This window comes from Salvelinus fontinalis, chromosome 6 (genome assembly GCF_029448725.1).
Source record: "Salvelinus fontinalis isolate EN_2023a chromosome 6, ASM2944872v1, whole genome shotgun sequence".
NCBI lineage: Eukaryota > Metazoa > Chordata > Actinopteri > Salmoniformes > Salmonidae > Salvelinus > Salvelinus fontinalis.
Genome location: NC_074670.1, coordinates 18,370,278 through 18,386,024, shown reverse-complemented (window position 1 = coordinate 18,386,024; position 15,747 = coordinate 18,370,278). Strand labels below are relative to the sequence as shown.

The 15,747-nt window shown below is 44.4% G+C and overlaps 2 protein-coding genes across 2 annotated transcripts; one reads left to right on the top strand and one right to left on the bottom strand.

The window, feature by feature from the left end:
- Nucleotides 1–296: 296 nt before the first annotated feature.
- LOC129856673 (adenosine receptor A1-like) lies at nucleotides 297–3,406 on the bottom strand. The gene is made up of 2 exons (XM_055924411.1): nucleotides 3,045–3,406; nucleotides 297–1,128 (listed from the first exon to the last, which is right to left on the bottom strand). Exons 1-2 carry the CDS (start codon nucleotides 3,404–3,406, stop codon nucleotides 297–299), a joined length of 1,194 nt encoding a protein of 397 aa, XP_055780386.1.
- Nucleotides 3,407–7,794: 4,388 nt separating this feature from the next.
- LOC129857248 (40S ribosomal protein S19) lies at nucleotides 7,795–13,594 on the top strand. Its single transcript, XM_055925297.1, has 6 exons — nucleotides 7,795–7,831; nucleotides 8,778–8,848; nucleotides 10,590–10,690; nucleotides 10,896–11,079; nucleotides 12,229–12,283; nucleotides 13,525–13,594. Exons 2-6 carry the CDS (start codon nucleotides 8,778–8,780, stop codon nucleotides 13,567–13,569), a joined length of 456 nt encoding a protein of 151 aa, XP_055781272.1. The 5' UTR covers nucleotides 7,795–7,831; the 3' UTR covers nucleotides 13,570–13,594.
- The last annotated feature ends 2,153 nt before the right edge of the window (nucleotides 13,595–15,747 follow it).

Here is a 15,747-nt window from a genome sequence, read left to right as displayed (position 1 = left end):
CGAATTAAGTCTAGTATGTGCACTGACAGGTTGATGAATATATATGGGGAAACATTCACAAAGAAGCTCCTTGTGAATCACACAAAGATACATGGCGCTGTTTACACACAATGATTGGAACTTATGTTTGTGGACAAACTTTCAGGGAAATTGGATGTTCAGCAATTTCGATGTATTACCATATTAGACATGTGTGTAAACAGAGTCTAAGAGAGTGAATTAGAACATATGAGATGGGAATGCTGGTGTTGTAACAACGTGTTAACACACACACCTTCCCTGTTTCCCGTTCCATGTTACACACACACATCTGGGCACAGCCTTCCTTTGAGTGAGCAGGATGCCGCCTGCACAGCTGAACACAGGGCTCCGCCCACCGTCTTACCTCCTGTGGGGGCCAGGTGGGGCAGAGGCAGGGGTACCTGTTCGGCCCCCACCCGTTGTGCGGGAATGGTGAAGAGGAGAGGGGGCACCAGACCGTAGAGCTGCGACAGGAGCGAGACCAGCGGGAAAGCCCAGGTCGGGGGCAGTGTGCCTGGGGAGAAAAGCAGGAGGGAGTGGGTGATGTGAAGGGGTAGGCACAGGAGGACAAGGAGGCAGAGGGAGAGGCCTAGGGAGCGGGCACGGGGAGAGCGGCGTTTTGGGGGGCCAGAACCCGGACCATCAGGGTCCTGTCTGGGCATCACACAGACCAGATCTAGGTAAATGGCCAGCAGGCCCATTAGGGGGAGCAAGAAGACGGTCACCCCATAGACATAGACCAGGAACTGGGGGCTGAGGACAGTGTCGGGGGCACACACCCCCCAGTGGCTCCCATGGATCTCTGCATAGGTGAAGTTATGGAGATCCTCCACGTAGAACTTGGACAGGAAGCCTCCGTAAGGGAGGTACTTCCCGATCACAGAGCGGTCCTGGTTGTACTTGGGAGGCATCGGACGGGGAGGAGGGGAGGTCCAGTTGCCTGGGGGGATGCCGTCCAGCCCCAGCCCATCCAGCCATCCCTCATCCCCTCCCCAGGTGTCCAGGACGTTCCAGCCGATGAATTGGGCAAAGGAGGAGAGGACAGAGGCCACCCAGCACAGCAGGACCACACACAGGGCCCGCCGACGTGTCACCAGCAAACTGTACCTGAAACAGAGAGAGAACCCAGTGGGTCAAATGAAGCCAGCATGCACTGATGTTCTAGAGCAGGGGTCTTCAACCTTGTTTACCCAGGGACCCCTGCCGAGGCAAACTGGCAACCCAGGGAGCCCCATCATATGTTAACCAAAAATGTATTTTTCACGTCTTGTCTTATCATCAGGTGAATGATAATGGTGAGGAGAAGTAACATTAACCAACATTTTAAAATAAATAGATTTGGTAGACAGTTTTTCATTATTTTTACCTCCCCACATTATAATTGGAAGTATAAACACTAACATAGCCTATTAACTAGACAAAGGTAACTCCAAACACATTTTTGCTAAAAGTAGCTGTTTAGCTGGTTAAAAAAAAGAAAAAACATGTGTTGTCAAAAATGTATGTCCAAGAAATGAAAGCTTACTAGCAACCAGTGGCACTTTCTGTGACCCGTACTTTTCAACGCCAATGTCAGATACTCCAGTGAGCAGAGATGGGCAGTATTTCTGTTACATGTATTTGAAATATGTCTTTCAATTACTTCTGAGTATTCTGTCATTTGTTTTACCCTGGGCTGAACTACACTCCAATGTATTTTGTAACAATATACCTTCAAGAGCTGTAATTAGCATTTTAAAAATACAAAATACATTTTCTATACCATTTTCTATAGCGGTTTCCCCTGCATTGGTATCAAAAGTCTAATGGCATTACGGTGTGATACGAGAGTCTGCTTAATGAACTAAATATAAATGTATATGTAAAAATGAACAATTGCAAAGCATGTTGAGTAGCATTCTCCACGTCAAAATAAGGCCAATAATTATACCCAGTGTGCTTTGCTGTTCATTTTGGTCAATTTTCACATATACAGTACATTTCCATTTTGGTCATTTAGCAGACACTCTTATCCAGAGTGACTGAGAGTCAGTGCATTCAACCAAGGTAGATAAACAACAACATATCACAGTCATAACAAGTAAAACTTTCTATAACTGTTACAAATGTAGCTCTGTATTTCAAAATATGAAATATATGTATTTGTATTAAATACATTTGAAACGTATTTGGTAGTTTACTTTGATACATTGATCTTTATGGTATTATCAGGTGTGACGGTAAGACCCAGATGCAGACAACGTCGAATTAATAATGGTTTAAAAATCCAACAGGGGCAGGCAATAGACAGGTCAAGGCAGGCAGGGGTCAGTAAACCAGAGATGGGGCAACGGTACCGTACGGCAGGCAGGCTCAGGGTCAGGGGCAGGTAGAGTGGTCAGGCAGGTGGGCTCAGAGTCAGGACAGGCAAGGGTCAAAACCAGGAGGGTGAGAAAAGAGAGACTGGGAAAAGCAGGAGCTGAGACACAAAAACACTGGTTGACTTGACAAACAAGACGAACTGGCAACAAACAGAGAACACAGGTATGAATACACAGGGGATAATGTGGAAGATGGGCAACACCTGGAGTGGGGTGGAGACAATCACAAAGACAGGTGAAACAGATCAGGGTGTGACAGGTATTTTGTAATTGTATTGTGTAATTAGTCATTTTTGCCCATCCCTCCCAATGAGTGTAATGAGCTCCAATGAGTGTAATGAGCTCCATTGAGTGTAATGAGCTCCAATGAGTGTAATTTGCTCAATATAAGGAGTTGAGAAATAAAGTCATTATCATTTGAAAGAAGATTTTCTCACATTTTCTACTGTATGTAATAATACAATTGTTTATTCTGTTGTTTCTAGCATTATTCATAAAAATATAATTTTTTCCACTTTTTGGTTTGTTTTTCTTTTTATATTTTTGTTGGAACTCCGTTTGAATACCCCTGAGTGCAGTCTGGAGAATATTTGGCAAATTCTTTCAGGTGCACTTGATTTAGCTTTGGTACTTTTTACCCCCCCCCCCCCCCCTCTGACTCACCTACTCCCCATGCGGTGCTTCAGGTGGGAGTTGAGGGTCATGAGCAGCAGCAGGCAGACAGTGAACTGCCTGACCAGCAGAGGACAGCACACCAGGGTGATGCAGGTGTACAGGCACTGGGGACTCCTCAGGTTCAGCAGCACAGAGACAGGGACCCCCGCCGCACCCCCCACTGCCCCCACCCAGCCCAGACACAACTTCAGGCAGGCAGAAACACTCCCGCTCCGGGTATGACCACCTCCACCCTGGCCTCCTCCATCCTCCTCGATCCCACCACCACCCATAGACATCCTCACACTCACCACGATCACCGACACAGATACCACACACTGACTCACCGAGTTCAGCCACATGTGCTCCATAGCTGAACCTAAGAGGGGGACAGAGACAAATGGGTGCGGGAGGTAGCAGAGGAAAGAGAGAGAAGAAGACAAGAGTGAAACTGGTTGAGGTGTCAAACCTAGAGTAACTCTAAGAGATCATTCAAAGTTCCTTCTGCACTTCTCCCAACGGTGGATGTCCTATCACGGCTCCCTAGCTAATTATTAACATTGCCCAATTGGCTCTTTCATCCCCTCCTCTCCCGTGAAACTGGCTTCCAGGTGAGGTTGCTAATGATTATTTATATTTTTGTACCTTTATTTAACTAGGCAAGTCAGTTAAGAACAAATTCTTATTTACAATGACGGCCTACCAAAAGGCAATAGGCCTCTTGCGGGGATGGGGGCTGGGATTAAAAATTAAACATAATACAATATATAGGACAAAACAAACATCACAACAAGAGAAACACCACAACACTACATTAAGAGAAACCTAAGACAAAGTGGGTGGGGTTATATCCTGCCTTGTTGGCCCTGTCCGGAGATATCGTCGGACGGGGCCACAGTGTCTCCCTCCTGTCTCAGCCTCAAGTATCTATGCTGCAATAGTTTATGTGTCTGGGGGCTAGGGTCAGTCTGTTATATCTGGTGAAATTCTCCTGTCTTATGCGGTGTCCTGTGTGAAGTTAAGTGCGCTCCCTCTAATTCTCTCTCTCTCCCTCTCCCTCCCCTCCCGGAGGACCTGAGCCCTCAGACCATGCCTCAGGACTATCTGGCCTGATGACTCCTTGCTGTCCCAAGTCCACCTGGTCGTGCTGCTGCTCCAGTTTCAACTGTTCTGCCTGTGGCTATGGAACCCTGACCTGTTCACCGGACGTGCTACCTTGTCCCGGACCTGCTTTTTTCGACTCTCTTTCTCTACTGCACCTTCTGTCTCAAACTCAGAATGCCCGGCTATGAAAAGCCAACTGACATTTACTCCTGAGGTGCTGACCTGTTGCACCCTCGACAAACACTGTGATTATTATTATTTGACCCTGCTGGTCATCTATGAACATTTGAACATCTTGGCCATGTACTGTTATAATCTCCACCCAGTACAGCCAGAAGAGGACTGGCCACCCCTCAGAGCCTCTCTAGGGTTCTTCCGAGGTTCCTGCCTTTGTAGGGAGTTTTTCCTAGCCACCGTGCTTCTACATCTGCATTGCTTGCTGTTTGGGGTTTTAGGCTGCATTTCTGTATAGCACTTTGTGACATCGGCTGATGTTAAAAGGGCTTTATGAATAAATGTAATTGAGAGTGATTTAGCATGGCAGCAACACATGACAACACAGCATAGTAGCAACATGACATGGTAGCAACACAACAATGCAGCAGCACAACATGGTAGCAGCACAAAATATGGTACACACATTATTGGGCACATGAGGAAGCATTCTTAGTCAATTTACCTGGGACATAAAAAAAGAAAAAAAAAGACAATGGCAATAGTTTGAGAAGAAAGGGGGTAAGAATGTAGAGAGTGAGTGAGTGGGAGGTCTTAAAGAGAAAGATTGATTGAGAAAAGCGAGTGGTGGGAGGACAGAGTAAAGGAAAAATAAATGAAAAGGGAGAAGCAGAGGCAGGAAGTTGAGGGGGAGAGATTGTTAGATATTTCTTCTAGGTATGGGAGACCTGTACGGGTACTTGGAGAGTGAAAAGGTCAGCGTAGACTGGACCTGACAGAGCACTCACACTGAGGATGTGAGCACCATGCAAACACAGTGTAGAGAGGGTAGGCTCTGTGAAACAGACCATTAACATCACACACTGCAGCAGACAGACAGAGCAGGAGACATTGGTGTGAACTTGCTCGAGTGTGATTGACAGGTAATTTCAGAACATTTTCAAACAATGGTCTCAAATAAAGCAAAGCGTCTGGATATTGAAATAGCAGATTTAGCACTGTAATATGCCACCTGTCTCCTCAGAATAATTAGTTTGACCTTTTCAGGACATCCAGACGACAAGTTGTCCGTTTTCATAATAATTATGACTGACTGGAATAATTGTTTTATACAGCTGCATAATCAATTGATACAGTTGTCTCCTGTCCTGCTCCTTGAAGGGCCTTGAAATAATTATTGGAGTTCATTCCACCTTATGTGGTTGTCTTCGGTTTGAATCTGTGACTGGTCGCTTTCAATGTGATTAATTTACTTTTGCTAATCAATTAAGCATTGAGACAACACAAGCATACAGACTCACAGCCAACCTACACAGTCAGAGCTTTAGATCAGATAGTAGGAAGCTCAATGGATGACAGAAAATATGATAGAGAATATAATGGAAGGAGAATGGAGAGAGAACAGAAGGTGATTTTGTGGACCCCAGGAAGAGAAGCTGCTGCTATATCGCAACAGCTAATGGGGATCCTAATAAAATAACAATCCCAAAATATAGCTGTCTAGAACAGTAGAATAAATGAGAAAACACCAAATTACCTGATATGTTGTGGATGTATAGATCTGGATAAGAGCGCCTGCTAAATGACTAAAATGTAAATGTAAAATGTAAATATAAGTCTATGACAGTTCTAATCTGTCCTCTGTAAACCTTCCCTCGCTCTTTACCTCCCTATCTCTTCCTCTCACTCTATTCTTCTGCGCTGACTGACAGAATAAACTCACATTCATAAACCGTCATTACCCTCTCTGCCCACCTGTCTCCTGGTCTTGTCTATACAAACATATCAATTGTGTCAATGTTGAAGCAGTGCTAACCTTTCCACCTGAGCTGTGCAAAGGTCACCACAAGCATTGTAAATATAAAAGACCAAGGTTATAGTTAACACATATACTCGCAGACACACACACTCAAGTCAATCAAACATGTACAAATACACACACACACACACACACACACACACACACACACACACACACACACACACACACACACACACACACACACACACACACACACACACACACACACACACACACACACACACACACACACACACACACACACACACACACACATAAACATAATGGCACAGATGGAAGAGTGATGAACAGAGAAAAACAACGGAGAGAAATCAGAGAGTGACAGAGAACGCAATCTCTTATCCACTGAAGGGTTTGGGCATTGTTCTGTGGCAGCAGTACATTTACACGTGCTGTGTTTCAGGCAGCAGTACATTTACGTGCCGTGTTTCATGCAGCAGTACATTTACACGTGCTGTGTTTCAGGCAGCAGTACATTTACACGTGCCGTGTTTCAGGCAGCAGTACATTTACACGTGCCGTGCTTCAGGCAGCAGTACATTTACATGCCGTGTTTCAGGCAGCAGTACATTTACGTGCCGTGTTTCAGGCAGCAGTACATTTACGTGCCGTGTTTCAGGCAGCAGTACATTTACATGCCGTGTTTCAGGCAGCAGTACATTTACGTGCCGTGTTTCAGGCAGCAGTACATTTACGTGCCGTGTTTCAGGCAGCAGTACATTTACGTGCCGTGTTTCAGGCAGCAGTACATTTACGTGCCGTGTTTTAGGCAGCAGTACATTTACGTGCCGTGTTTCAGGCAGTAGTACATTTACGTGCCGTGTTTCAGGCAGTAGTACATTTACACGTGCCGTGATTCAGGCAGCAGTGCATTTATTTTTCAACAGCTATTTCTTGGATAACAAAGAACAAATGAAGTGGCATTGTTGTTTTTTTCCATGAAGGAAATGTACCATGGGAAATAAAGAATAATTGTTGCATGCAGAATTCAAAGGAATTTGATCATGATCTCTGTCAGCAGGCTATTTGTAGAAATCCCTTAAGAATAAGATATGGTTGTATATAGTATGTATAAACTGGAAGTAGAAGCCAAAGTGTTGTTGTCCATTGGTTTACTCCAATTAGGGGAGGGATGGTAGGGTTAGGGGGAAATAATAAAGGAAAATGTATATATTTTTAAATATATGTATTTTGTCTATATATTTACCATAAGATGAGATATTACAATGCATTTCACAGTTCTTTAAATACTGACGGGATATGTCACAAGATTATTATAATAAAAACATCATTTTGAATGACAGAATCCTGGTTATTGCATTCACTGTGCAGATTATAGTAACATTAGACATTAGTATCCTATTGCTGCAATAAAAAAGTCCTTCCGTATACCACAAAAAAACTGCTAATTAATTCCTATTGCTGCTCCAGGGCACATGCCTCTTCTTTTGCAGACAATTTCATAATTCAATGCTTTTGATTGTGATGTGGCCTTAACCTTGGGCACTGCAAACTGCTTTGAAATGCATTAGGTTTTACACTGATTGGGGTAGAAATTCAACAACAGGGCATCTTGTAATGAAAACACGAACGTACAGGGTGAGGTCATATCTCGCGAGAACGAACGCGATCCGCCCGTTCTAACACGGACTGGAAACCCCATCTTACTCTCTTCCTCTCGCTGTTCACAAGCAAGGTAAAGGATGTCTGGTCTCCGGCCTTATTTGACAAACTGTAATGACATTTTCGTGATAATTATTCTACCATAACTGACCGCGTAGACATTAAACAATCAATTAACAAATACCAGGTTTTCCGGAAAGTCTACAGAGTCCTGTAGATTATTTAGAATAAAATAAATGTGCATGCAGCACTCGCACGTACGTTCCAGTGATGGCTGCCCCCATGCCTCTGCATTGGGCCTAAACATTTCGCGTTTTGTTTGTACATTTTAGATATGACAATTATGTTATCTGCGCTAACGGTGTCTTCCATTTGAATGTGTTACGCTCGTCGGCTGTTGAACTGTGATCCTTATACTGTCTGGATTTCTGCCTCGAATTTCTGATGTGGTTACATGTCTCGGTTTATAGGTTTATTGCTAGCATTGTGGCTAACTCCAGTTAGTTAGCTACCATACTTTTATTTAACGGTGCCCGGTTTGTTGGTGAGATGGTTTGCCCTGATATCAGTTATTTGCTTAAATTGGACTTCAGATCATTCAGGACTTTGCACAATATGAGGGATTTATATTATCACGATGTGCATGTTTTCCATCGCCACTGTTTGACAGGAAGGAAAGTAGCCTATAGAATGAACTAGCCAACTAACGTTAGTTGCTTGCTTAAACAAGCTGTTCATCACCCATCTGGTTAGTTAACTAACTAGTTAGCTAGATAGTGTGGTTTGCAGAAAAGTTATCAGTAGTGTTTAGACGTGTAATCAGATTAACTGTTTGAGTATTGGGCCAGTCGAGTCATCCTATCGTCTGCACATAACTTTATAACTAACCGTAGTTACATGAGTAGCTAGGCTACATATTGAATGTGCCCAGGACCTCAATCTACCCAGTACATTCGTTGCAGTCTACAGCATCATTCATACATTGTACCTAATACTGAAGTTCTCTACCTCTCTGGCAGATGCCTGGTGTCACAGTAAAAGACGTCAACCAGCAGGAGTTTGTCCGTGCCCTATCGGCTTTCCTGAAGAAGTGAGTTTTCCACCCAGTTATTTAATATAAGTATATGTAGTCGCATACACGTGAAGCCTTGTTCAATTCTTGCTTTGTAATGCATTGAGCTTTTGTGAATGAAGTTGAAGTCAGTTTACATAGACTTCTTGGTTGGTTGGAGTCATTAACTCGTTTTTCAACCACTCCACAAATTTCTTGTTACAAACTATAGTTTTGGCAAGTCGGTTAGGACATCTACTTTGTGCATAACATGATTTTCCCAACAATTGTTTACAGATTATTTCACTTAGAATTCACTGTATCACAATTCCAGTGGGTCAGAAGTTTACATACACTAAGTTGACTGTGCCTTTAAATAGCTTGGAAAATTCCAGAAATAGATGTCATGGCTTTAGAAGTTTCTGATAGGCTAATTGACATAATTTGGGTCAATTGGAGGTGAACCTGTGGATGTATTTCAAGGTCTACCTTCAAAATCAGTGCCTCTGCTTGACATGGGAAAATCAAAAGAAATCAGCCAAGACCTCAGATTTTTTTGTTGTTGACTTCCACAAGTCTGGTTCATCCTTCGGAGCAATTTCCAAACGCCCGAAGGTACCACGTTCATCTGTACAAACAATAGTATGCAAGTATAAACGCCATGGAACCACGTAGCCGTCATACCGCTCAGGAAGGAGACGCTTTCTGTCTCCTAGAGATGAACGTACTTTGGTGTGAAAAGTGCAAATCAATCCCAGAACAACAGCAAAGGACCGTGTGAAGATTCTGGAGGAAATGGGTACAATAGTATCTATATCCACAGTAAAACGAGTCATATATCAACATAACCTGAAAGGCCGCTCAGCAAGGAAGCCACTGCTCCAAAACCACCCATAAAAAAAAAGCCAGACTACGGTTTGCAACTGCACATGGGGACAAAGATCGTACTTTTTGGAGAAATGTCCTCTGGTCTGATGAAACAAAAATAGAACTCTTTGGCCATAATGACCCTCGTTATGTTTGGAGGACAAAGGGACAGGCTTGCAAGCCGAAGAACACCATCCCAACCGTGATCCACGGTGATGTAAGCATCATGTTGTGGGGGTGCTTTGCTGCAGGGGGGACTGGCGCACTTCACAAAATAGATGGCATCATGAAGATGGAAAATTATGTGGACATATTGAAGCAACATCTCAAGACATCAGTCAGGAAGTTAAAGCTTGGTCGCAAATGCGTCTTCCAATTGGACAATGACCCCAAGCATACTTCCTAAGTTGTGGCAAAATGGCTTAAGGACAACAGTCAAGGTATTGGAGTGGCCATCACACAGCCCTAACCTCAAATCTTATAGAACTTTTGTGGGAAGAACTTAAAAAACACGTGCGAGCAAGGAGGCCTACAAACCTGACTCAGTTAACCCAGCTGTCGGGGGAATGGGCCAAAATTCACCCAACTTATTGGGGGAAGTTTGTGGAAGGCTACCTGAAACGTTTGACCCAAGTTAATCAATTTAAAGGCAATGCTACCAAATACTAATTTAGTGTATGTAAACTAATGACCCACTGGGAATGTGATGAAAGAAATAAAAGCTGAAATAAATCATTCTCTCTACTATTATTCTGACATTTTACTTTCTTAAAATAAAGTGGTGATCCTAACTGACTAAAACAGGGAATTTTTACTGGGATTAAATGTCAGGAATTGTGAAACTGAGTTTAAATGTATTTGGCTAAGGTGTATGTAAACTTCCGACTTCAACTATGTGCTTTTCCTGTTCCAGGTCAGGAAAGCTGAAGGTCCCAGATTGGGTGGACATTGTCAAGCTGGCCAAACACAAGGAGCTGGCCCCCAGCGATGAGAACTGGTTCTACACCAGAGCTGGTATGATTTTGTTCATTGACATTCTTCCCTTCAGGACTACCTGTCTGCTCAGGCCGTTAGTCTAGTATGGTAGATACAATCTGTTATTGGCATTGGTTTAGACCAAAATTGGCCAAAAATGATTTTCCTGACTTAGTGCAGAAGTATGGAATAAGATTATTGTGACTCTGGCCATCAGTGGTGTTAACCCTTTTCTCCCTCCCAGCTTCCACAGTGCGCCACCTGTATCTGCGTGGGGGTGCAGGTGTGGGCTCCATGACCAAGATCTATGGTGGTCGCCAGAGGAACGGTGTGTGCCCTGCCCACTTCAGTGTTGGCTCCAAAAACGTGGCCCGCAAGGTGCTGCAGGCCCTCGAGCTTCTCAAGATGGTGGAGAAGAACCCCAACGGGTGAGTAGAACCATGCTGGTTAGAACGTTGTCCCTAGACACTTAAGCCAAGGTCGGCGTTCTCATTGGTCCTTATGGTTAGGTTTTAAGGAAAGCAAGCAGATCCTACATCTCTACTGAGAACAGAGGGAAACACCGGATATGAACTGTTTTAGTATGTCACCTAGTCCAGGTCCCAGGGCACCACTGGGTTGACATTTTAAATTCACTTTTGATGCAACGCTTAAGAAAGAGTGAGAACCCCCCTTGTTGAAAACATTTTGTGCCCACTGAACAAAACCGTATACAGACAAAGCAATTTCAAGTGTTGATTATATTATTTGCATAAAATCTGGATAAATGTACTATTGTCATCTTACCAGGCTCGTTCAGATTTAATTGATTTAATAGTTTTGTAGCAATTTCTGCAAGTGGTTGGGCACATTTTATCCTATGGTGGTTGTGTAGGGGTGTCATTGCCTTCTCTGGTGTTGTCAGTCGACCTGTGTAAGGGATGTTGATGTAGTCTTTGCTGTGTTACTGTACAGAATGGAGTTGATCCGTTAGTAAGGAGGAGTCGGAGGAAGGCCCTAAAAATTCCTACTCCGGCCACCCTAGTCATAGACTGTTTTCTGTTACCGCACTGCAAGGGGTACCGGAGCGCCAAGTCTAGGTCCAAAAGTCTTCTTAACAGCTTCTACCCCCAAGCCACAAGACTCCTGAACAGCTAATCAAATGGCTACCCAGGCTATTTGCATTGCCTCCCCCCTTATGCTGCTGCTACTCTGTCTATGCATAGTCACTTTAATAACTCTACCCACATGTACATATTACCTCGACTAACTGGTGCCCTGGCACATTGACTCTGTACATAACCTCACGACTGTTATTTTACTGCTGCTCTAATTATTTGTTTTTTACCTAACACTTATTTTTCTTAACCACATTGTTGGTTCACCTTTCTAGCGCAGGCGTTCCGCTAGTGGAACCCCTTGACAACATTCCGCTGAAAAGGCAGCGTGGGAAATTAAAAAAATATTTTTTAGAAATATGTAACTTTCACACATTAAGGGCTAGTAAACATTTAACTGTAAAGTCTACCTGTTGTATTCTGCGCATGTGACAGTTTGATTCATTTGTTCTCTTCCTGACTGAACCTCTTCTCTCACAGTGGTCGCAGACTAACCGCCCAGGGAACCAGAGATCTGGACAGGATTGCTGGCCAGGTGAAGCCCTTCTCTTTACCCCACCTGCAGTTTTTGGTGACCTACCTTCTGGGGAGTCCTTGGGTTGTGCAGGCCTGCTCCAGACAAATGGCAAAACTAAGAAGTTGAACTAATAAGTTAAATCGGGACCGTGAGATAATTTGGTCAAATGTGGGGGGGGCTTATTTGTCCTTTCACACGCTCAAGTGGAACCTGTTTGATGTTAAATGGGAATGTGTTTTTTTGCGTATCCCACTTCCACTGAGACGCCCTCAGTGGTCACGGCCAGGCATCAGCTGTTATTGACGGAGACCCTGGAGCAGATGGGGTTAAGTGCCTTGCTCAAGGGCACATTGGCAGATTTTTCATTTAGTCTACTTGGGGAATCGAAACTAGTAACCTTTCAGTTATTAGCCTAACGGTTAGAGCGCTGGGCCATCTGCTGCCTTGCTTGGCTGAAATAAAGGCTTTATAGCCCCAAGGCTCACCAGGATCAGGGTACTGCCTCCTTGTACCTCACCATATCAGGCCGGTGGGCCCTTGTCTAAAAAGTCGATTCAAACATGTTTTATTGCAGAAATAAGTTTGTTTCATCACTGAAACATGTCACCCTGCACTTTGATGATAGAACATCCCACAGTGCATGTAATGAGAGCATTAGCACAGTGTTGCCCAAGCATTCAGCCTGCCTTTTGAATTCAGCCAGCTGTCCTTGTCGAGATTTATTTTCTAACTTTGCTCCTGAGCCTCACAGCCTGCATAATGAAATGTCAGGCTTATTTTTATTTTTTTACTGTGGTAAAAAAGAAACAGCAGCTCAGCCACTGTCGGCAGCAATCTGTCTGCCTAAGAGGAACAACAGTGACAATCCAAGGGTAAACAAGCAGAGGGAATTTCATGCTGACTGAATCCATCGTATGGTACAGCTTCTCCCTCTTGATCCTTTGTAATGAGCTGAATTTAGATGCGCTAACCTGGCCCTCCCTGGCAGCTACATGGTGGCGTCATCGATCGGCTCGCTTCGCTTCCCCCTGTGGTGTTTTTGATGGCTTAGAAATTGTTTCTATCCCAAGGAGCTAGGTATGTGCTGTCACGACATGACTGGCATTTCTGAGGGGTTCTAGTGAAGTCATTGTCCTCAAGCTGTTTTATTCCAGTGTGATGTGGGCCTCATTACTTTGTTAGATCGAGAGCCCACTTCCTCACTGGAATTACCTCAACAAATCTGCAGCACTTAATGTCTTGTTTTGATGTTTCCCCAGGTTGCAGCTGCAAAGTTGCCCCCGAAGGCTGCCCCCACAGTTTAATAAATATTTTTTGGAGAAGGTGAAATCTTGTCTGTTCTTTTTTCTAACCTGAGCAAGTTGGAATTTACCAACAATAGATGGAAACTCTGGTTGCTTCCATGGGTTTATGGTTTTGCATACCAATGTTAGATATGTAACCTCTGGTCTTGATGTCATTGGGGGACTGGATTGATGAAGTGTAGGAGTTTTGGGTATGGTGGTCTGTTTAGTCTACACGATGTGGTATTTGTTGAATTCCAATAAACTTCCAAAATATTATTCACCTCATGAGCTTAGTTAAATTCTTACCCTGTCATACCAGTAACACAAACTATTGGTCATCAAAATGTTAAACCATATTGATCTTTGGTCTGCTAGTTGTCTTGATACCGGCCATGGGAAGATTCTTACGTGTATGAGAAATATGGCTTGATGCGACAGTGCCATCTAGGAGACAGATCTCGACTACAGCTCACCTAGCAGAAATGTCTCACAAGGAGGGGGTTCAGTGCAGCTGGAAGTCTTTGGTGTTAAATGTGCACGTCCTCAAATGAACAGTGATGTTCTCCAACTCTACCAGAGGAAGAGGTGCCGTGGGCTGTTTCGAGCTCCAAAATGTGTCAAATAAGGCCAAAATCAAATGTATTTCTATAGCCCTTACATCAGCTGATATCTCAAAGTGCTGCACAGAAACCCACCCTAAAACCCAAAACAGCAAGCAATGCAGGTGTAGAAGCACGGTGGCTAGGAAAAACTCCCTAGAGAGGAACCAGGCTATGAGGGGTGGCCAGTCCTCTTCTGGCTGTGCCGGGTGGAGATTATAACAACATGGCTAAGATGATAATCGCAGTAGTTGTCGAGGGTGCAACAAGTCAGCACCTCAGGAGTAGATGTCAGTTGGCTTTTCATAGCAGATCATTCAGAGTATCTCTACCGCTCCTGCTGTCTCTAGAGAGTTGAAAACAGCAGGTCTGAAAACAGCATGTCTGGGACAGGTAGCACGTCCGGTGAACAGGTCAGGGTTCCATAGCCGCAGGCAGAACAGTTGAAACTGGAGCAGCAGCACGGCCAGGTGGACTGGGGACAGCAAGGAGTCATCATGCCAGGTAGTCCTGAGGCATGGTCCTAGGGCTCAGGTCCTTCGAGAGAGAGAAAGAAAGAGAATTAGAGAGAGCATACTTAAATTCACACAGGACACCGGATAAGACAGGAGAAGTACTCCAAATATAACAGACTGACCCTAGCCCCCCGACACATAAACTACTGCAACATAAATACTGGAGGCTGAGACAGGAGCTGATGATACCCCCGGACAGGGCCAAACAGGCAGGATATAACCCCACCCACTTTGCCAAAGCACAGCCCCCAAACCACTAGAGGGATATCTTCAACCACCAACTTACCATCCTGAGACAAGGCCGAGTATAGCCCACAAAGATCTCTGCCAGAGCACAACCCAAGGGGGGGCGCCAACCCAGACAGGAAGATCACGTCAGTGACTCAACCCACTCAAGTGACGCACCCCTCCTAGGGACGGCATGGAGGAGCACCAGTAAGCCAGTGACTCAGCCCCTGTAATAGGGTTAGAGGCAGAGAATCCCAGGGGAGGGGAACCGGCCGGGCAGAGACAGCAAGGGCGGTTCGTTGCTCCAGAGCCTTTCCGTTCACCTTCACACTTTTGGGCCAGACTACACTCAATCATATGACATACTGAAGAGATGAGTCTTCAGTAAAGACTTAAATATTGAGACAGAGTCTGCGTCTCTCACATGGGTAGGCAGACCATTCCAGAAAATGGAGCTCTATAGGAGAAAGCCCTGCCTCCAGCTGTTTGCTTAGAAATTCTAGGGACAATTAGGAGGCCTGCATCTTGTGACCATAGCGTACGTATAGGTATGTACGGCAGGACCAAATCGGAAAGATAGGTAGGAACAAGCCCATGTAATGCTTTGTAGGTTAACAGTATAACCTTGAAATCAGCCCTTGCCTTAATAAGAAGCCAGTGTAGGGAGGCTAGCACTAGAGTAATATGATCTTTTTTTTTTTATTCTAGCAGCCGTATTTAGCACTAACTGAAGTTTATTTAGTGCTTTATCTGGGTAGCCGGAAAGTAGAGCATTGCAGTAGTCTAACCTAGAAGTAACAAAAGCATGGATACATTTTTCTGCATCATTTTTGGACAGAAAGTTTCTGATTTTT